Raw genomic sequence first — 22,032 nt, 5'->3', positions numbered from 1 at the left:
AATCCAGAGAAAATAAGAGCCATCACAGATTTTCCGATTCCTCAGCACATTAGTGAGGTGAGAAGTTTTCTCTGAATTTGATAGTACTACCAGCAATTCATAAAGGTCTTCTGTACCAAGGCATGTCTCTTGCAAGAGCTTCTGCAGGGAGATGCGTAATGTTGCTAACATGAAGTGCTAGAAAGAGCTTTCCTTGTCCTTAAGGAGGACCTAACATCTTAGTCCTAGCACTGTATGATGAGAATGCTGATACAGGGCTTCACTGAAACAATAGCAGTTAAGGTTGCAGTTGTAGTACAAATTTGGAAAGGTGCTGAGAAGATTGTAGCTTATGCTTCCAGAATACTTAGTCATCACTGCATTAAATGGCATTGCTGCAGAGCAGAGGGAAGATCCAGCATTGCTAGAAGCCTTGAAGGAAGATGCACTGACCAAAGGAGCATTTTAATTAATAAATGAGATATTTGTAAAATGAACTGTGACCCACTAGGGTGGAAATGGTTGCTCATAATACAGCTCATCTACAGGCTGGCTGTCCTGAAATATTTCCACAACGTCCAGCATATGAGTCATGAAGACCGTAGATTAATAAGACTCAGGTTATCACTCTCCAGGTCTTCACTGATCTGTTACTCAATGTGAGCCTCTTGTGTAGTATATGTACTTACAACGCATTTATCATACACTTCCAACTTAATAAACCCTCAATTTTCATTTTCTTTCTGAAACGTTTTGGCTGTAGGGCACCATGACATTCAAAGCACTCAACAGCTCTTAACAGTTCATCTTGTATATACAGTGCAGCCATCTGATAATGAACAACACATTTAAAATGAATAAAATCAAGAACCAGTACCATATATATAAGAGAAAAGTCATCATGTTAGCGATTGGTAGCTTAAACATGATGAAATTGAAGTAAGGACAAAGGATGGATGACATCTGTTATAAAAATCTCTTGTTCCAACAAGAAGCAGCTGTGTTAATTGCTGAGGTAAGACTATAATCATTAATTAAAGCTACATTACCAACAGTGTTTTGAAATCCTATGGGAAAAATTCAAGCACAGTAAAAAAAACTGCGGCTAAAACAAAAGTAACGTGTAATATTATAAAACTATAAAAACTGTGACACAAACGAAAATGATACCAGGTGACAGCTGTAGCAGAAATGATGAAAACATTGGATACAGAATTCAGTAGTTGTTTCCTAACATGGTCAGCAGGCATAGGAGCTAAGGAGCATAACACACAGATGCGTTGGCATTATTCTGGAATTGTACGTCGACTCAAGCTGAGTTTCCAGTTTAACATATTGGGTGTGTGATGCAATGTTATAAGCAGACCTCATGAGAGGTGATTGTTTGACTCTAATCCTGGCCTCTTTATCTTTTATTTTATTAATGCAGAAGTATTCATTAGTTATTGTTTTACATTTTGTAAGATAATCAGTAACAATAACCCCTTTCATATCCCTTTCTGGCAGATGACATTCCCTTTGATCTTGCCTTTTTAGTGCAGAGAAAGTGGCTTCCACCCACTGCATAAATTGTTGTTTCATGTTTGGCAGAGGACAGTGGGTACACATCTGATCCCAGTATGAAATCTCCATCTTTAATGACATTATTAACAAACAAAATAAAATTCAAATTCTTTTCTTCAGTAGCAAAATGATACACAATCAAATTATTCTTTTTAAAGAGATCACAGTTCTGAGAAATTCATTTTCCAATTGGCTTTTAATCGTCAATCTACAAATCTGGCATGTTTTGTGTGCAAAGCTTTCTGATAGTTCAGTTTTCATAAAAAATGAACCATACTCTTCCTATCAGTATGCTGTGGAATAGCTATTACGGTCATGTTAACAGACTAACTGCCATAAGCATTGTGACGGATGTGTAATCGACAGACCATGTCAGGTACACTGTGTTAGGTGTGAAGCTCTGCTGTGGCCGCTGGCAGCCACATGGGCTTCAGGCATGCAGGTCTGCTGTGGGTGCAGGTGGCAGTCAATATGCTAATCAGCTGGTTGTCCATTACTGAATTTGATACTTTCTCAATGTTTCTATCTCTCTCTCTCTCTCTCTCTCTCTTCCCCCCCCCCCCCCCCCCCCCCCCCCCCCAAAAGGACATCCTTCACTTGTATCATATTCAAGACTACAGTCACATTTAAATTCTGTTGTCTATTTCTGAAGGATTAAAATGGAGGAACATACTCCTTACAAATCTTCACCAATTTTGGATGATTTTATGGTAACACAATGTGCCAGTTTACTGTTTGAGCCAGAAAGATGTAACACAGTTACAGACTTTGAAATTCAGTGCAAATGCTACAGTGGCACAGATCAAGTTGACAATGGCCATAACATCATTATGCATCATTAAGCAAAATGACAACTAAAATATTCTTTGACATCAGTGCCATTTCTGTGACAGTCTTGGAAGGTTTGATGTTGCCTTTGTACAATAATAGTCATAAAAACAATACTGAGTTAATGAAGTCTTCTGTTCTTTTTCCATTACAGATCTACATTAAACAAGGCATGCCATGTGCAATACATAGTTGCATACACATATGTATCAAACTTTAGACCTAATATGTAACACGTTTTCTGTTTTGTTAGGACTCCTATCACTTTGATTGGGTGAAGATTTTAATGTTTCAGTGTTGTTTCATCCTGTGTTTCTCATGGAAAACCCATTTTCATTTTGAACATCCCACATCTGGTTGGAGATTTGTGTAGTAGCAAGAGGAAGTGTATCATATGGTAAATGCCTATAGCATTGTTTTGTCAAATACATATGGAAAATATTTTATATTCACAATTGAGCAGAACATGTCACACATTTGCCACCTTAGCTAAGCATTCTCGTAGTAAAAGCGTAATATTGCATTAATAGATTTGATGTGACAATTGAATTTTAAATGTTTTGACTATACTCTTCCCTTTATATAAACAACCAACATTAATGACCTTGCTGGTGAGAACACAAATCCAAAACACTGTAGTCGGCAACTGGCTTAGAAATTCGGGCTCCAAAACAAATGAACATACCTGTGGTAACCTGCATGCTTTGCACACTTCTGAGTCATAATACTGGCTTGTTCATCATTGTCAATCAAGTCTTTTAGTAATTGTTTTGGAGGTACTCAGCTATGAAATTATAAATGTAAAAATATTGGAAATCTTGCTGAACAGTTCTGAAATAACCATTTTTGTATAACATTTTTATGGTGAGAGAACAATGTTACCTAAACCGATGCTCCATGATAACTGAATCAGTAGGATATCTGTATCTCGCAATCCCGTTCTTGTAATACTGCCAGCTTTGCATGATGCATTTTAAAAGTCACTGTTTCCTTATACCAGCCTGTATACTGTGCAGTTCAAAAATATACTAAAAGAAATACAGTAGGTACTAGTTATGTGACAGACAAAAATTATGTGAGGAGATCATTTCAAACACACACAAAATATGAGAAATAAAAAGAATTTTATGCTAATCCCACACCAACTGAAATTACACACACATTCTTCCACATCATATGGGGATGAAAATGTCTAACAAATTAATGGGCAAAAACATATTAAATATGAACCCAGAGATTCAAAAAATAAAGCCTTAGCAGATTGTGTGAGACAAATGCCACTATTCAGTAGAAGAATTCATAGAATATAAAATGATAATTTAAGCAAGGGGTAACTTAGTATTAGACTTTTTTTTATTGTGTATATCTGTAACAAAACTGAATTATTATTAGGACATTTTTATTAACATTAGCTGTTTTACATTCATGTTGAAATGTTACCACAATTTTGACCTGGGTGATTTCATCTCAAATCATACAGACCTTGTCAGCTCGTAGTCATGAATTTCTCTGGAAAAAATATATATTAGACCTCTATATCATAAGTGATAAGAAATAAAGTTTTATCTTAATTTTTGTAAATGATATGACCCTTTGAAAAATGTATATTTTGTAAATAACCCTTAAAAAGGGAGAGAACAAAAAATATGTAAATAGTTAATAAACCAAAAGTACTGGAGACCTGGCAGATGTTTTGTGTTAAAGCTCCCTCTTAGTGTGTTGAAATTTAGTTGACACCTGCATACTTGTTGGGCTTACTTCAATTTACAAATTTAAGACGAAAATACAAAATTTAAGTTAATTTTTTCACTTAAAAATTTCTTTTTCTAATTTGGAAAGTTGCAGCACACTATCTTTTCTATCATGTTACCAGATACTACTGATATAATTATAAACAGTGTCCTCTCTGCTCAGCTATCTGTATTATGTAAATATTTCTTACTAAAAATGTAAAAAATTGCATTTTTATGAGTTTTTACAAATTATTTGCTCAAAACCCCCATCTGAAAACTTTTGAGGATTACATAAAATATTGTTTGGTTAATATGTTTGTAGTCAGTGCAAACACAGTGGACAATATATTTCTGTGTAAAGTGTTAAAAATTTTTCAACATTCTGGATTTTTGCGACACTGGATTTCTACTGTAAAGTATGCATTTTGGGAGCACTGTTTCCAGTGCTCTTCTGTTTATAACAAACGAGTGAGAACTTTCACATAAACCATTCTGCATAGAGTTTTGTGTTTGGTTTGAACTTTTTGTTAGATACAATGTCAGTGAGGAAATACATTTGTGTAAGAGTGAGGTGTGTGGACTGTGAGAAAAGACTCAAGAAGGTGATGAGTAAGAAAAGTGAAAAGCACTTCACAGTTGTTGGAAATCTGTCAGAGATATTGCAGGAATATCTTGGCCCTCAAGTAACAGTGTTAGCATCGCTTCCATTGTGCAGGAATTGCTAGACTCACTACAAGAAGAAATTTAGTGACAACCCACCTGAACAATCACCATAATCCAAACGTGAAACTGAAGAAGACATTGCAGATGTTTATATTCCTGGGTGTGAAGTTGTTGGTGCTTTGAATGTTAGAATTTCTGCTGTAGTCCCTAGTATATCCCCTCTTAAATGTTCAGGGAAGGTAAGAAGCACAATAAGAAAACAGTATGTAAAAAGAGAAGTGGAAGAAATTGAAACAAGTTTTACACAAGCAACATCTCCAAAACTTTGTGAAGTTTGTAATATAGATGCACTTGGTGCATGAAATGTGATGAGCGGTTTCAAAATCTAAATATTGCTATCTCAGCAACAACCTGTACTGAGAAGGTACAGTTACTGACACTGACATCAGGTAGCTATTCTAAAGTGCAGGTACAGAAATACATATCCGCTTCCTCACATTATTTGGTTTCAAAAGCTTTTGAAATAAAGAGTGAGAAAGTTATTTGCACCAGACAAAGTCCTAACCAGGCTGATGTTATCTCTGTTAGTGGAAATGGTGAAAAAGTTGAAAAGGTAAAAAGATACCAATAAGAGAAGCATATCTCCCAATGAAAAAGGAGGATCCAAATTTAAAAATTGGTCTCATAAAATTCTACTCCTTACGTCGAAAATGGGTGAAAATGCCAGCCAGCGAAGGAAGTAAGAACATTTATTTACTGCACTAATTTGAAACTTGTTTGTTTCACTGTAAGTAGTGTCACAGGAAAGAAGTACACAGAGATGGACATGATGCTTTCGTGTATATGTCAAGAGCTGCAAGATAAATGTTGGTTGCAGGAGGGTGCAATGTGTCCTGGTGCTGAAGTGATGACTGTTGAAACACTACACCTTCAGGATACTGACAATGATGTAACCTATGCATTATGGGAGGGAGGAGAGTTGATGAAGAAGACAGTAAATCCAGAGAAGTTTGTTACAGAGATTAGGCATTGGGTCATGAAAGGAATAGCTCACCATCATATCCAGAGGATACAGAGACAGGCCATAGCAGAAGTAAAATCAGCCACATTCCAGAATACTGACAAATTAATTCTTCATTTCGACTTCACTGAGAACTGGTCTGTTGCTTTGCTGAATGAAATCCAAAGTTGCCACTGGCACACATCACAGGTATCAGTATTCACAAGTATTGCTCACTTCATTGGAACACCACACTGTTTTGCTATTGGTGGTGGTGATCTCACTCATGGCAGTGCACATGCATGCAAGACCATCAGCATAATTGATGGCATAGCATCTAGAGGCCATGTGTTTGCTAAACATGTGTATGTGACCAATGGTGTAACATTTCATTTTAAAAACCACTTTCAGCTTTATGAGCTTGGTCAACACTGTAGTACAGGAATTAGGAGAAAAAAAGGTATATTTTCAGCAACACGCCATGGAAAAAGTGCGTGTGATGGGGTAGGAGGTCTCTGTAAACATCTTGCAACAAGATTTAATCTTCAGCGTGAAGCTGCTGATGCTATAAGAGATGCTACTGAATTTGTACACACCATATCACCATCAGTAACAAACATGAAACTCTTAATTCTAAATGAAAGTACATTAAGGGAATTATGTTTAAAAGAGAGAAGAGTGGTCTTCTATGAAGCCTGTGTAGTTCTTTGAGAATTTCCACGTAAGTTCTAGAACCACATGTCCTTCTACCGTCTCGAACTCATGATATTTTAAATATAGGTGGGAGAGTGGAAACGAGGCAAGACGGGTTCATAAATTATGTGGTTGTTTAACCAATTTTATTGCAGATGTATTTTATTGAGTCTAGCGTGAGATGAATTGGTTGACTTGTAAACATTTGAATATTTATGTGAGAAATGGTGAATATGTTATTGGTGGAAATATACCAAGACTGAATTATTTCAAAAGTAGAGAGAGAGTCTTATAAATTCCTGTAACCAGCACTGTTCTTTGGAGAAGAAGGTTTTGGAGATTGACGAAGCCAGCAATCCAGAGAAGAATATTGACTGTGCAGATCAAGTAAGTCAACTGATGTGAGAGAGGTGTGAATTTTGCTGTCCAATTTCACATCGCTTCAGGTCGTCTAAAGCACTAGACCTGTGGTAGGAATTCAAGTCATTTCTGGGTTGCTTCCCAGAGTGGCACATACGTTGCAAGAACGGTTCTCCACAAAATGCAGTCTGTTACTGTGTGTGAAATGCAGAGACCACAGTATATATTAGAAGACTCTGTAGTGAGTCACTTCATTTCACTTCATTTCTTGTGTGTATGACAAATCAGTGGTGGGTGGGACAGATATAATGCATAGGTTACATGATGGTCAGTATCCTGAAGGTGTAATGTTTCAACAGTCATCACTTTAGCACCAAGACACATTGCACACTCGTGCAACCAACATTTATCTTGCAGCTCTTGACATATTCCTGAAAGCATCAGGTCCATCTATGTGTACTTCTGCAAGATATAACCATCTCTTTTTATGACACCTAATAATCCTGCTAATGCTTTCAAATGGCCATCATCAAAAGATCAGTGCGCAGTTCCCATTTCCCAAGTACTGCTCTTGTTGGATCATCCTTGCCTGTGTGCGAATTCAGCTCAGCTATACAAGTTCAATGAGAGGTAGATAAAAAACAAATGAACTCTTTTCAACAGTTTGGTGTTGACTGTTACATTGGAGAAAATTTTAATTCATAGAAAGTCATGACAGAACACAATAATAATTTCTGAATAATATCGTAAAAAGAAAAATGGGTATAATTATTCTACATCTCATTTTTGTTTTAATTGCTTTCAAACAAAATTATGAATTGTTTTCCCACTCACTTCTAATATTGTAAAGTAATTATTTTGATTCAGAAATATCAATTTTGCATCACATTTACTTAAAATCAGTGATCAGTTTAAATATTTAAGTGTCCAAGATTTTTTGACCTTGGGAGTAGAGCTAGGTCTTCCTAAAAATTTCTCACATATTTTACAGACAAGTATTGCCCACTCTGATTGTACATTTCTTAAAAACAATGACCAACTAACATACCAAGAAATTTTTAGAACATTTGGGTGGGGGTTTTGGGGACAATGATTTCTAAACAACCAAAAAATTTCAGATTCTTTCATCTTTACATGCAAATATGTTGACAGTTCAAGAATTTTATGCATTAATGTCGTAGCTGACAGTTAGCAGTCCTTCCACATTTCTCAAGGCAGTTAACATCTTGTGACTGTTCAGATTTTCATAGTTGATTTTCCCCTCCTAAAAAATATTAATCATGTCTCATAGTCTTGGGAACAAAGTTTTTATTGAAAATAAATTCATATCTCTATCACTTGTGGTTTCTTTATTACAATTTTTCAATTTTCCCTTTCGTTACAACATTTTCACGAATACTCTCATTTAGAGAGGTCTATAGCGTTTTAACAAATCAACAGAAAATCAAAATATTGTAGTTATGGAGGGGTATCATGTGGAACTGCAACATATATATCTTTTTCAGCAAACTTCAAAATAGTAATGTGACACATTCACTCGTGACCTATATGTTTTGAGATGAAATCGCCCATGTTTCCTCTACCTGAATCAAATAATTTAGACTATGTATCTTTTGTTCCATTCTCCTTTACAGTGAACAATTTTCTTGTTTTTGAACTGGAGGAGAACAAAAACAGCATGTATGTTTGGGTATGAAAATTATCTTTTCATCCTTGTAAAAAATGGTAAAACACAAATAGTACACAATTTTCACCAGAGAGGGTAAACAATGAATGAAAGTTGCAGGTGCACAAGGTAAAATTATATTAAGTCTACCATTACTGCTTGACCCCTTTTCCCATACCCAGCAGTCGTGCATAATCTGAGTTTCATTGTGATGCATCTTTATAACATTCTGCTTTCTGTTTGCCAGTAGCAAAATGCTCAGTTAATCCAAAATTTTTAATTCTCAAGACCGAGTGTATATATTTCCAAATACATTGAAGAGTCAAAGAAACTGGTACACCTGCTTAATATCGTGTAGGGTCCCCGCGAGCACGCAGAAGTGCCACAACACGACATGGCATGGACTCAACTAATGTCTCGTGTAGTGCTGGAGGGAATGGACACCATGAATCCTGCAGGACTGTCCATAAATCCATAAGTGTACGAGGGGGTATAGATCTCTTCTGAATGGCAAGTTGCAAGGCATCCCAGATATGCTCAATAATGTTCATGTCTTGAGAGTTTGGTGGCCAGCAGAAGTATTTTAACTCAGAAGAATGTTCCGGGAGCTACTCTGTAGCAATTTTGGATGTGGGGGCTGTCACATTGTCCTGCTGGCTTTGCCCAAGTCCATCGGAATGCACAATGGACATGAATGAATGCAGGTGGTCAGACAGTTTGCTTACGTACGTGTTGCCTGTCAGAGTCAAATCTAGAAGTATCAGGGGTCCTATATCGCTCCAACTGCACAGGCCCCACACCTTTACAGAGCCTCCACTAGCTTGAACAGTTCCCTGCTGACATGCATGGCCCATGGATTCATTAGGTTGTCTCCGTTCCCGTACACATCTATCCACTCAATACACTTCGAAATGAGACTCGTCCGACCAGGCAACATGTTTCCAGTCATTAGCAGTCCAATGTCAGTGTTGACGGGCCCAGGTGAGGTATAAAGCTTTGTGTTGTGCAGTCATCAAGAGTACACAAGTGGGCCTTTGGCTCTGAAAGCCCATATTGATGATGTTTTGGTGGATGGTTTGCACATTGACACTTGTTAATGGCCCAGTGTTGAAATCTACAGCAGTTTGCGGAAGGGTTGCACTTCTGTCGTGTTGAATGATTCTCTTCAGTCGTCATTGGTCCCATTCGTGCAAGATGTTTTTCTGGGTGCAGCGATGTCAGAGGTTTGATGTTTTACTGGATTCCTGATATTCACAGCAGACTTGTGAAATGGTTGTACTGGAAAATCCCATTTCATCGCTATGTCGGAGATGCTGTGTCCCATTGCTTGTGCTCCGTCTATAACACCATGTTCAGATTCACTTAAATCATAATAACCTGCCATTGTATCAGCAATAACTGATCTAACAACTGCGCCAGACACTTTTTCTCTTATTTAGGTGTTGCCGACTGCAGCACCATATTCTGCCTGTTTACAAATCTCTGTATTTGAATACGCATGCCTGTACCAGTTTATTTGGCACTTCAGTGTATGTTCATCAAGCATTCAGTCTGGACATTTTTCTTCGATTGGTCATAGAAAAGGAAAGGAATATTTGAGTTTAATATCCTTCTACTGACAAGGCCGTTAGAGATTGGATGAACCTTTTGCTGAATGCAGCTCCAGTACATTAACCATTATACCACTCCACTTTGGGAAGTGTAATAATAATGGAAATTGGAGCAGTGGAAGCAGATTAACCAAGCAGGTAGTCTGGAGTGGAATCCTGCCTCCCTGAAGCAATGTACCAACTATATCTGAGGTTTTACATTCATTGACCATATTTTGTAAGTCTTATCTGTTAGGAGAACTTTCACAGATGTGGATGTGAAATGAAAGAAAGAAAAGAAAACAAAACAAAACAAAAGAACCCCCCCCCCCCCCCCAAACACACACACAAAAGCAAATCACAGTCTATACATACATATTTTTTATCTTGGAACAATTACCATTTACAGTCAGGCAACAATTGCTGTATGGTAAGAATCACCTGCTTATCATAGTTCAGGATACATGGTGTCATAAACAATGAGATGCATGAAAAGCTACCACATCATGTATGATGTTTAAATGTATAATTTCTGTGCTACTAACTCCATTCACAATAAATTTCACAGATAGTAACCACATATGCTGCTAAAAGCACCTACAAAAGTACTCCTCATAGTTCAGGATATGACGTCGTAAACACTTGAAATGCACGAAAAACCACCGCATTGTGCATGAAACTTAAATTTATTGCTTGTGTTCTACTAACTGTACTCTCAACAAATTTTTCAGACAGTATCCACATAGGCTGCTGAATGTACCTATAAAATAATATCAGTGCATGGTACGCAGATCAGGAGACATGACACTTCCTGGTAGATTAGAACTGTATGCTAGACCGAGACTCGAACTTGGGATTCAAATTCGAGTTTTGGTCCAGCAGACAGTTTTAATCTACTAGGAAGTTTCATGTCAGTGCACACTCCACTGCAGAGTGAAAGTTTCAGGTGGAGATATGGCATCATAAACAGTGATATGCATGGAAAACTGCTAGATCATATATGTTATTTAAATTTATTACTTCTTTGCTTCCAACTCTGTTCACAACATATTTTGCTGTCAGTATCCTCACATGCTCTTGAATGAACCTGTACAAAGATATCATTGTACAATGCACAGTTCAAGAGATATGTCATAAACACTGAGATACATGAAAAAATGCCTCATTGTGCATGGTTTTAATACACTTATTCTTTATTACTAAGACACTCCTGCAGTTGAATCAACCTTAAGGAAATTCGTCACACCTGGCAGCAGTTTTGACAAATTTTAAATGCAAAGCACAAACATTTGTAGGTGAAAACAATAACTGTCTATGGAGTTATGAAGAGGCATTGCCATAGAGACATTTACAAAATCACATTAAGACATGTGAAGCAGCTGCACCCAGCCTACATTAAGTGTCCTGGAGGAGGAGATGATAAAAGAGAGTGAGAACAAGACAGATGGGCAGGAGGGGATGGACTTTGGGGGGGGGGGGGGAGCAGATTGACAGAGTGGGCTGAAGAGGTACAGATGATCAGAAAGTGGCAAGGGGGGGGGGGGGTGTAGGAGGAGATAGAGTGTGGAGGTTGTTAGAGAAAAGGGGGAGAAGAAGGTGGACAGAGAGAGATGTGTGGAGGAGATGAGCTAATGAAATAAGTACATCCAGGGCAATACCAGGTACTCAGCTAGTTTACAGTAAGTTAACACTTTACTGCTTAGTGTTGTTTGTGTTTATGCCATTTAAATTTAGTTAACTAGAGCAAAGCTGCTACATTGAAAATTGTTGCTTCTTCATCATTTACATTAAATAGCTGCAGTTTATCTCATACCTGTAGCTTATTCTTTTATTGAATAAATTTGTACTTTTCAGAGAAAATAGTTTACTAGATCTATAAATACAGTTTCCTTTATACAGTTGAACACTGTTACTTGTGTTGTAGCTAAGAGGAATTTCCAGTATTTGAATATAGATAATCAGATAATTGGTAAAGGGAGTGGTTACTGGGATATGTTTTCAATTTTCTTTTGAACTCTGTTCATGCAGCATCACAAGATCATCATTTGTGTGTTCCTTTTACAAGCTTCTTTGTGGAAGTGAGTTACTTATTTAGATTTGTCTGTGTGTGCTTTTGTAGGTTAATGTAATTTTCTCACATTTGTGTGGTCTAGTTTTCCACTGTCTTTGGTTTGGATAGAGACTGAGAAAGCTGCTTTCAGATGTGAGCTGAGTTGACGACGCTTTGCTCACAGTGACAGGTGGTGCTGGCTTTGGTCATGCAGCTTGAAGCTCTTGCATGTTGTAATCATTGTGGGAGGCCAGAGGTCAGGATACTGTGGACATCCAGCACCTGTCAAATGTTCCCCGTTCATGGTCGGCCTAGTTAATGCCTGAATAGAGGGTGGTGACCCATGTGTGGTTGAGAGGAAGATCATTTTGAAGTGTGGTTGGCAACAAAAAACTTTCCGGGGGAGCAATCAGAAAGTCTCCCAATTTGTCAGGCAAACAGGAACAACTTAAATTGGAAACATCACATATGAGTGGGGTAGATAAACCAAAGACTGTGTTTTATTGGCAGTACACTTAGAAGATGTAACGAACCTACTAAAGAGACTGACTACATTACACTTGTCCATCCTTTTACGGAGTATTGCTGCATGATGTGGGATCCTTACCAGATGGGAATGACAGAGTACATCGAAAAAGTTTGAAGAAAGGCATCTTGTTTCGCGCTTTCACGGAAAATGGTAAACGTGTCATGAATATGATACGTGAGTTTGTGGCAGTCATAAAACTGAAAGCGTTTCCAGTTGTGGCAAGATCAATTTTATCCTCCAAATGTAAAAATATTTTGTTGATTCTCACTTAGATAACAAAAACTGATCATCATATTAAAATAAGAAAAAGTAGAGCTTACACGGAAATATTTAGTTGTTCATTTTACCCAGTTGCTACTCAAGAGTGGAAAGGTAGAGAAATAGTCTGGAAGTATGTTGATGAGCCCTCTGCTAAGCACTTAAGTCTGATTTCCACAGTAATCATGTAGATATAGATTGGGCCTCCCAATTTCCTGTTGTTAAATGCAAATGTGTTGAATACCTTCGAACAACAGTGCATGACTCCACTCTGAAACCTAGACAGGTAGACAAAGTCTACATGATATTTTTTTGTGTGTGTTTCGTATTGTGATGAAGTGAATCACAGTGCAACTGAACATGTTTTTATTGTTAGCCACAAAAACCTTCAAGAAGTAACTGTGTTGGAAAGTGAGTGTTACAATTCCAAGATCCTTAGCAGTGTATGTGAAAAATGTATGGTTATCCAGCTATATACAATGTTGTTATTGCTTACTTCTGCTGAATAAGTATTATATTTACCTACTGTACACTGCAGCAGTAGATATTTCCATATCCCAACAGAGAGTGCAATTATGCAAAATATGCCAACACTCTTGTCTTTTGGTCAACAATATGGCAGATGTTTCTGAGAGTAAAACATACTATACTGTGCATCTTCGTTAGTGTTTTTTTGTTGACTCCATTTTAAATTGCTATCCAATTGGACTGAGCATGAATTAAGAAAATAGTTGGCTATCTTTCCAGAGAAGGAATTATAGGTTGCCTCTAAAGTGGGTCAGGAACTGTTTCAGCTCTCATTCTAGCTCATGTATGCTCTATGTACAGTATTTATTAATACCTATTATAGTGTGACTAAAATCTGTACTGATGGATCTGTAAGGTATTCAGTGGCCAAACTTGAAATATTAGTGGCCGTAAGTCTTTTGACTTCTACTTCATAACTAGGGATTTGTTGACTGTAGAATCACAGTCTTTTCTTTTGATGTAACTTGCTATTGCACTTTTAGTCATATCTGAGGCTCTTTAAATCATTTTAGTAGCAATAGAACTTTCAAACTTAATAATTCTTGTATCTGTCATTTTTTTCCATTTTTAGTTGTAAAATTTTTGTTTTGTGTTGCAGATATTGATTCAAGAGGAAGATGCACAAGCTGTAGGAACAACTGGTCCATGTTTGGAATATTTCTTGTATCATAAATTACTTGATGTTCTTGTTGCTCTTGCCACGTCTGATTCACCACCAGGAATGAGGCATACTGTGCTTGTATTTGTGAGGAGACTTGTAGTTAAAATTAGACAACCAATTTTGTCAAATGCAGCAATTTTTCCTTCAGTAATGGTTGGTAATATAGTGCTGTGTTTTTAATATTCAGAAATGCTGTAGAAGAAACTAATTCAATTTTATTTTTCACTTTACAGCAGTTGATAATGACATGTAATGGTAAAAATGGCTCACCAAATGAATCTGATGAAATTGCTTTCCTTTGTATGCTGTGTGCAGTCATCAGTGAACATCCAGATCTCATTCATATGTTCTGTAACCAGGTAATATACACATTTGCTGTTATGCTACTAAATTACTGTCACTACATTTGTCTGTGTAAAAATTCTGTATGCTACGTAAACTTATTTCCCACAAATCTTGGGTAAATTACGACCAAGTGCATCTAAGACTTCTCTACCATGTCTTTTCTTCATGCACTGCTAGTGCAGCAAGACAGGTGGTTGTTTGAGTCATTGCAAAGATTTGTTCTATAATGATTTATTTTTGACTCAGGCTGTGATTTATGACTTGATAGATCATTGGCAAGAGCAATGCTAATGAAACACATGGGAAGGTCTTTCCAAAAAAAATTGATATATACTGGTGATAATTTCTTCCCTGTTGTATCAATATATTTATATCAATATGGCAATATTGAGTGCTGATATTTGTATTTTATATTATATTTTTTCACAATTTTAAGTAAATATTTGAAGTTGTTCTTTTGAAATTTCTGTAGAACATAATTTTACTTTCACTGTTTGAAGGAGTCTTACTACTTTTTGAAATCTCATCACATCCAGTCCTTATCTTTGACTGTGTAAAGCAAGTATAGGTGGCACAAAAGAAGATGTCGAATTGTACTGGGAGGGCGAATAGAGTAACAAGAGTTTCAGTGTGAAGAAATAGCACACCAGTTGTTTAAAAAACAATTTTTAACATGACTTGTGTGCTATTTCTTCACTTTGGTGTTGTTCAAAAACAAATGCTGAAAATAATGAACATAAATCTAAATGACAAGATTGGTCCTTGCAGTGGGCGGAGATGTGTGAGGGGAAGTACTGATATAATTGGCGCTCAGTGCTACCAACAGCAACTGCAATGTTCAGCTTCACCATGCAATTTTGACATTACAGCTGCGAGGTCGTGGGCATTGACAAAAATGAAAAAACAGGGAAATCGACATGAAGTTTTCTGGACAAATCTGATAAGTGATGAAACTGAACAACGGACCCATTGGACACCTTTTATTGTGCCACTTCCATGCAGTTGCCATTATTGTTTACGAAGTGGTTATCGCCAAGTGTGAACGTGCATTGTTTTCACTTCGATTCCTGCTGAAAGGGGGTGGGTGGACGGAGGGGGGGGGGGGATAGGCAGGCTGCTAGCTTGTTGATGTACAGAATATCTAATAGTAAATCAATATTATACTTAAATATACAGCTCTAAAACTGGCAACATATTTACAATGTGCAGCTGATTTGTCTGTAGGCTGGTATGTCAGTATTTTTTCCGTCGATGTATCGATACTTTTTTTCGTGCCATATCCTGCCCCCCCCCCCCCCCCCAATCATCCCACCACACCCAAGAGTCATCTACAAAAGAGTGCCCCCTACGTCGCCCAGTACATTCCAAACTGGAAGAACTGAACCACATCCTTCGTCAGGGCTGTGATATCTATTATCGTGCCCTGAAATGAGGGACATTCTACCCAAGATCCTTCCCATCACTCCTAAAGTGATCTTCCATCAACCACCTTACTCCACAACATCCTAGTCCATCCCAATGGCACTCCAAATCGCAACACCTAGCCACAGGGATCATTTCCTTGTGGAAGACCCAGGTGCAAGACCAACTCAATCCACCCACCCAGCTCTTCCTAATCCCGTTCTGTCACGGCTTATCTTAGCTCATCAAAGGCCAGGCCATCCATACAAGCAGCCATGTTGTTTACCAGCTCTACTGCAGCTATTGCACTGCTTTTATATTGGTATGACTACCAACCAACTGTCCACCAGGATGAATGGCCACTGCCAAACTGTGGCCAAGAGCAGAGTGACACAACATGCAGCAGAACGTGACTTCTGTGACTGTTTCACAACCTGGGCCATCTGGATCCTCTCCTCCACCATCGGCTTTCCTGAACTGCAAAGATGAGAGTTATCCTTACAACATATTCTCCACTCCCAAAATTATCCTGACCTCAATGAACAGTAACCGTTTGTCCTCACACCCTTGACCCAAAAATTTCCATCCCCTCCTCCTATCACCTCCTCTCTTTCCACATTCCCTCACCCTCCTTGTGTGCCACCCTCTGCCATTGAACTGCCCATCCTTTCCTGTTCCCTGCTCCTCTTCTTTTCCACTCCTCTCATTTTCTGTTCCAGTTTTTTGCCCCTCACCCCATCTCCTGACTCCCTGTCAGTCTCTAGTTCCTACTGTGCCACCAGATAATGCTCTTCTCTCCTCCCACACTTATGCTGCTGTCCCTCCCCCTTCCCTGCCCCACTCCAGATTGCTATTCACGTGACATATTCAGGTCAGAACTGCTGGTGGTAGTGATCATATGTGTGTAAGGTGTTCTTGCTTTTTTTTTTTTTTTGTGTGTGTGTGTGTGTGTGTGTGTGTGTGTGTGTGTGTGTTTTATGGTGAGTAGCAATCTTTTCTTTTCCTGGTATTGTTGATATTTCAGTGTGGAGTTTTCAAATGTTGATGTATTATTTAAGGGTTGGTGATGTTCTGTTTGTTGTAAAGAACTGGGTAGACTGTATCTTTTTAAAAATTAAGGTAGGGGGGTAGGGTTCCTTTAATAATTGTATTTGGTGAGTAAATACATATAAAACATTTTCAGTCAAGCAACTCTTTTGGAAAACAATTTTAATGCACTAAGTAAATTGTTTATATTTAATAAGTTTGACATTAAACTGAAGTAACTGCTTTCTTGGGATGAAAATATTAGCAAGGTAATGGGTAAGAGTTATTTAGAGCCTTTCTGTAAATTTGTTTTGTAAAGATGTTTAACAATGGAACATTTTGCCTGGAATCATTGCTTTCATTAGTGATATGTTATGTATATCATTAAGGAGTTTTATTTATCAGGTTAGAACAATTTTTAGTATTCTACTCTAAATTTTATCAATACCATGTGGGCTTTTGCTTCTGAGAATTTTTATAATTCTATTTCAGTGAAGTATGTTGATGCTACTTATAGTTCATTTAATCTTTATGGGATGTCATTTTCAGTATGCCACCTTGTTGCTTCAAACTTGTTCGTTATTCCACAATAAAAGGAAACATTAAAACCTTTATCAAGTCAAGGAAATGCAGTAATCCATGTTATCGTATCCACATTTATTTTGTTTTGCTTATTTTTCCATGTCCTCTAGACTGCCCTTTTTTCCATGTTATAACCCTTCACTTTTACTCCTTGTTTCTGGGGAAAAGACCTCTCTCTCTCTCTCTCTCTCTCTCTCTCTCTCTCTCTCTCTCTCCCTCCCCCCCTTCCTCTCCCCCTCCCCCTCTCCCCCTACCCCTTACACACACACACACACACACACACACACACACACTCACTCACCAAATTCTCCTCAGACCATGTTGATGCAGATCTGATGGACCACATCTCTGATACAGTTATGGTTGTGCTGGAATCTAGTACACTTTAATAATATTTCAGCTTTCTACAGATGAATACAAAGAATGTCTTGTTTGATTATCTTGGGTATTCTATCTCCATACTCTTGCATCCCAGACATTACAGCATTGGGAACATGCTTCTACTCATAATGAGTTAGTACATTGGAGACTGACATTAGAATCAATTAAATCACTATAAATGATTTCTTCTGACTTGCCATAACTCTATGCTGCATTGTTACAGTGTATGCTTTTTACTCAATGGTGTCCCATGCTACTCCAAACCAGGACACCAGGAGCTTACACAGTGACCATGCATGTACCGCAACTCGTGGAAATACTGCAATTGTTGTCCCACCTTGAAGACAGACAGCGTCTGTTATGTCAGCTACTGTAGGAGTCAGCACCAACACAAACTAAGCACTGCCTGCTCTTTCTATTGGCACGTGGCTCAGTGCCTTCTTGATCCCATTTCATGGTGCTCTGCTGGTCGGTGCAGTTGATGCTTTAGGACTGCACAGTATTCAACTGAATATGTGTCACACACAAAACAGATAACAAAAACCTACAAAAAGCTTCCTAATTTTAACCACTAAGTTACTGTATTGTTTAACTGTAATAGAAGGTATTTTTGATTCCAAATCCTCTGAGAGGTTATTGATAAGAGTTAGTAATAAACAATGTTTTCAAATTATTTTGGAATATGTGTAAATTGTTGCTTTCCTCAGTTACATCGGTGGGGCTTGTTGAAGAATCTTGCACAGTGATACTAGCCACATTCAGAATTTTAGAAGGAAATACATACTAGGTGTAGAAGTCATGAGCATCAAAATTGATTTTTATTGTTACTTATTGCAGAACAGTGTGAGATCAAGTAGCAAGTCTTTTGTTTTAATTATCTTGCCTAGATAAACACAGATAATTCATCTTGTTTTATTAACAGATGTGGCTGTCAAATTCACTGAGTAATAGTGAAGATACTTTTGTTGAATGTAAGATGGAACTGGGTAACTTAATATCTCCTGGAGATGACAAATGTATCCATAGGAAGAGTGAAGCAGAAATAACTAAAGAGTCATCAGATCCTCACATTTTGGCATCAGACTCTAAGCAGGCACACCTGGATAAAGTTTGTGACAAGAAAAACACAATTTCTCTCTCACCCTTATCATCAGAACCACCCAAAGGACATCAGACTAAAGAAAATCATTTGTATTCCACGCCAAATGTGTTGCTTGAATGTCTGCTATCCTTCTTGAGCAGTGAAGTAAGTTAATAATAACCTATATTATTCACAGAGCTTGCTTAATGAAAGGTTTCAAAGAAACCAGTGACTTGAAAGCACACAAATAATATTTATGTTATTTGCAGTTTGTATGTGCTTACTGTCTATGTAAGTTATTGCTTTTTTATATTCAAAATGTAGAACCCGTGCATAAATGTGTATGTGTGTTTCTAGATCTGAGGAAGGACTTCTTATATTAGCTTAATCTTATAAATTAAATGTGTATGTGTTTTTAGATCTGAAGTGGGATTTTGTCCAGTAGCTTAGTCTCTCTCTCTCTCTCTCTCTCTCTCTCTCTCTCTCTCTCTCTCTCTTTAGATATGATGAAGTTCTTTTTTCAAATAGCTCAGTTTACTTTTAAATGTGCCTGTCCTCCACTTTATGTTTCCTTTGTGTGGTGAGTAGCAGTGTAGCCTAATTCATATTGTTGTTCATGATGCAGAATGATGTGATAAGCTTCTCAGTTCTTTGGAGTAATTATTCCCATACACTGCCCATGACAGTCATAATGTGTTATGGTTTTAAATATTACAATTTTCATTCCTGTTGTTTGTTGGCATAAAAATTTATTAGAATTATGTATTTATTCAATGAAATAAACCAATTTGTCTTGATACTCAGGTCCTGTTATACAATAATTACTATGGGATAAAAGGAAATGATGCTTCTCGTGCTGACATATTCTTACTATAACCCTGACTGTGTAACATAAATGTAACTATCTTCAAAGATATTGAAAAATATCTGGTTTGCTCTCTAAACATGTATTGTCACAAATGAATAGTAACTGATTGAGATACCAACCAGGGACACATCTTGCAGATGACATGCTGTCAAAAAAAAAAAAAAAAAAAAAAAAAAAAAAAAAAGATGAAACCGAGCACTAAAATTGATGTACAATAATACAGTTCAATTAGCGATGTAATTTTAAAATTTAACCCACAGAAGATGACACATTGGTGTCGAAACATGTCTGGGGAAATATAAAAATAAACTAATTGTGTTTGACTAAGGCTGATTTCCAAAACAAGCCAGCTTTTATCCATGAAATAATGATGAAACTTGAGCCTTAGGAGACAGAATTTTCTTCTATGGAGAAGAAAAATGGATTGTGCAAACTATTTTAGGAAAGCCACACAGTGTGCTTGAGCAAGTGAGGGGGGAACTGGATAAGATTTTGGGGGGAGGGGGGAGAGACTTAGAGACTTAGTTTCTATTTTATTGTATCCAGCTGTGTCTTTTGTAACAAGGACTACTGGCAAGTAGACTTTTCATTTGTTTATAGGTGGGTCACTGAAATTTTTGTTAACATTCTTCAGACTCCCATTTTACTTCAGTACTTATCTCCACATTTTCTCAAATGACTCGGTTTCAAGTTATATGCTCTGTTACAGCTTCTCCAATCATTTAGTGAAGACTCACTTGTGTGTCTTCTAGAAAAGATATTTAAGCCACTCTTTGTAATAAGATATAGCTACTTATAAGAACTCTGAAATCAAGACTACATCTGGGCAATGAAGTGAATTCAGTAGTTTGTGGACATGAGACACCTGAAGAAATACTCATAGTTTGGCTGAACTGATGAATAGCTAAACACCTTGTGTGGAACAGTATCCCTTATAATCCTGCAATTGAACATTCCTGAATTCCTCTGAAAAGCACGGCAACTTATACTCCAGAGTAGTGGGGAGCCAAGGACTAAGAAATGCCACAGTATAAAGTGCCTTCAAACTAAAGATCTCCATGGGTCTTGAGCCAGGAAACCTTGACCACTTTCTGGCTCCACCAGGCTATATCCAATATGATGTAGTAAGTGTCCACTTTCAAGTGAAAAATTCAGTACTTGGTTCCTTCTTAGATGGAAACAAGTCATCTACATTTACTATTGCTGTCACTATTAATAATGTGTGGACAACTATAAAGTGTTCTTTATTTGTAAATGGTTTTCCTGACCTTGTTTCATCCTGCAACTTTACATTTTTTACCTTTAGTGGCAGAAGATACTAATTAAGAGAAGACAGAGATAAGCAACATTGGCAACGAGTATTTCTCTCTCTCTCTCTCTCTCTCTCTCTATCTCTCTTTCTCTACATTGAGATTATTATGTACACGTTTTATCACTTCCCTGTATTTAAAATGATGAAAATCCTCAATACAGTAGAAAGGACAATAAACTGTGTAGACTTTGGACAAAATTCTTCAGATTTATCAGACCACACAAACAAACCCCCTCCCCCCCCGCTCTCTCTCTCTCTCTCTCTCTCTCTCTTCTGTGTGTGTGTGTGTGTGTGTGTGTGTGTGTGTGTGTGTGTGTGTGTGTATACGAGGACTGTTCAAAAAGTAAGGTGATTTTTCAAATTGCACGGGCAACGTACATTCGATTATTGATCTTTGTTTTTTTTATTATGTTGGTACACATGTCCCAAACATATGTTCACAGTTTCAAGTGTGCAGCATACTTCTTTTGTTTCTGACAGATAGAAAGGTTAAACATGTTTTAGTGTGCTCAGCAATTTTTGATTATTATAAAAAATGGAGCAAAGAATTTGCATCAAATTGTGTGTGAAAAATGGAATCAAGTGCTCTAAAACATTTGAAATGTTGACAGTGGCATATGGTGAGTCTGCTCTAAGTTGAAAAAATGTTTACAAATGGTACAAGCTCTTCCAAGATGGCTGAGAAGATGCCAATGACAAATCTTGCTCTTGATTTCCCAGCACAACAACAACAGACGATAACGTCGAAACTATGAAGAAAATAGTTTTGAGAAAGTGTCAAATTACCATAAGAGAAGTTGCTGTGGATGTTGGCTTGTGTAATGCAATTTTTTTGGAGGTTTTGGGCGTGAGATGTATGTCAGCGGAGTTTGTTCCAAAACTTGTCAATTTTACCAGAAGAACCATCACATGAGCATCGCTCAAGAGCTCTTGAAT

General features: G+C 37.4%; 1 protein-coding gene across 4 annotated transcripts in view; it reads left to right on the top strand.

Annotated features, from left to right (window-relative positions):
* The window catches only part of LOC126187941 (FHF complex subunit HOOK interacting protein 2A-like), a 203,017-nt gene that overhangs the window by 51,082 nt on the left and 129,903 nt on the right, over positions 1 to 22,032 (top strand). For all 4 annotated transcript variants that reach the window (XM_049929312.1, XM_049929311.1, XM_049929314.1 and 1 more), the window contains 3 exons: positions 14,038 to 14,253; positions 14,334 to 14,459; positions 18,758 to 19,081. In XM_049929312.1, the coding sequence (XP_049785269.1) occupies positions 14,038 to 14,253; positions 14,334 to 14,459; positions 18,758 to 19,081 (666 nt within the window). The remainder of the gene's footprint in view (positions 1 to 14,037; positions 14,254 to 14,333; positions 14,460 to 18,757; positions 19,082 to 22,032) is intronic.

This window comes from Schistocerca cancellata, chromosome 5 (assembly GCF_023864275.1).
Source record: "Schistocerca cancellata isolate TAMUIC-IGC-003103 chromosome 5, iqSchCanc2.1, whole genome shotgun sequence".
NCBI lineage: Eukaryota > Metazoa > Arthropoda > Insecta > Orthoptera > Acrididae > Schistocerca > Schistocerca cancellata.
This window is presented reverse-complemented; position numbering and strand designations above follow the sequence as displayed.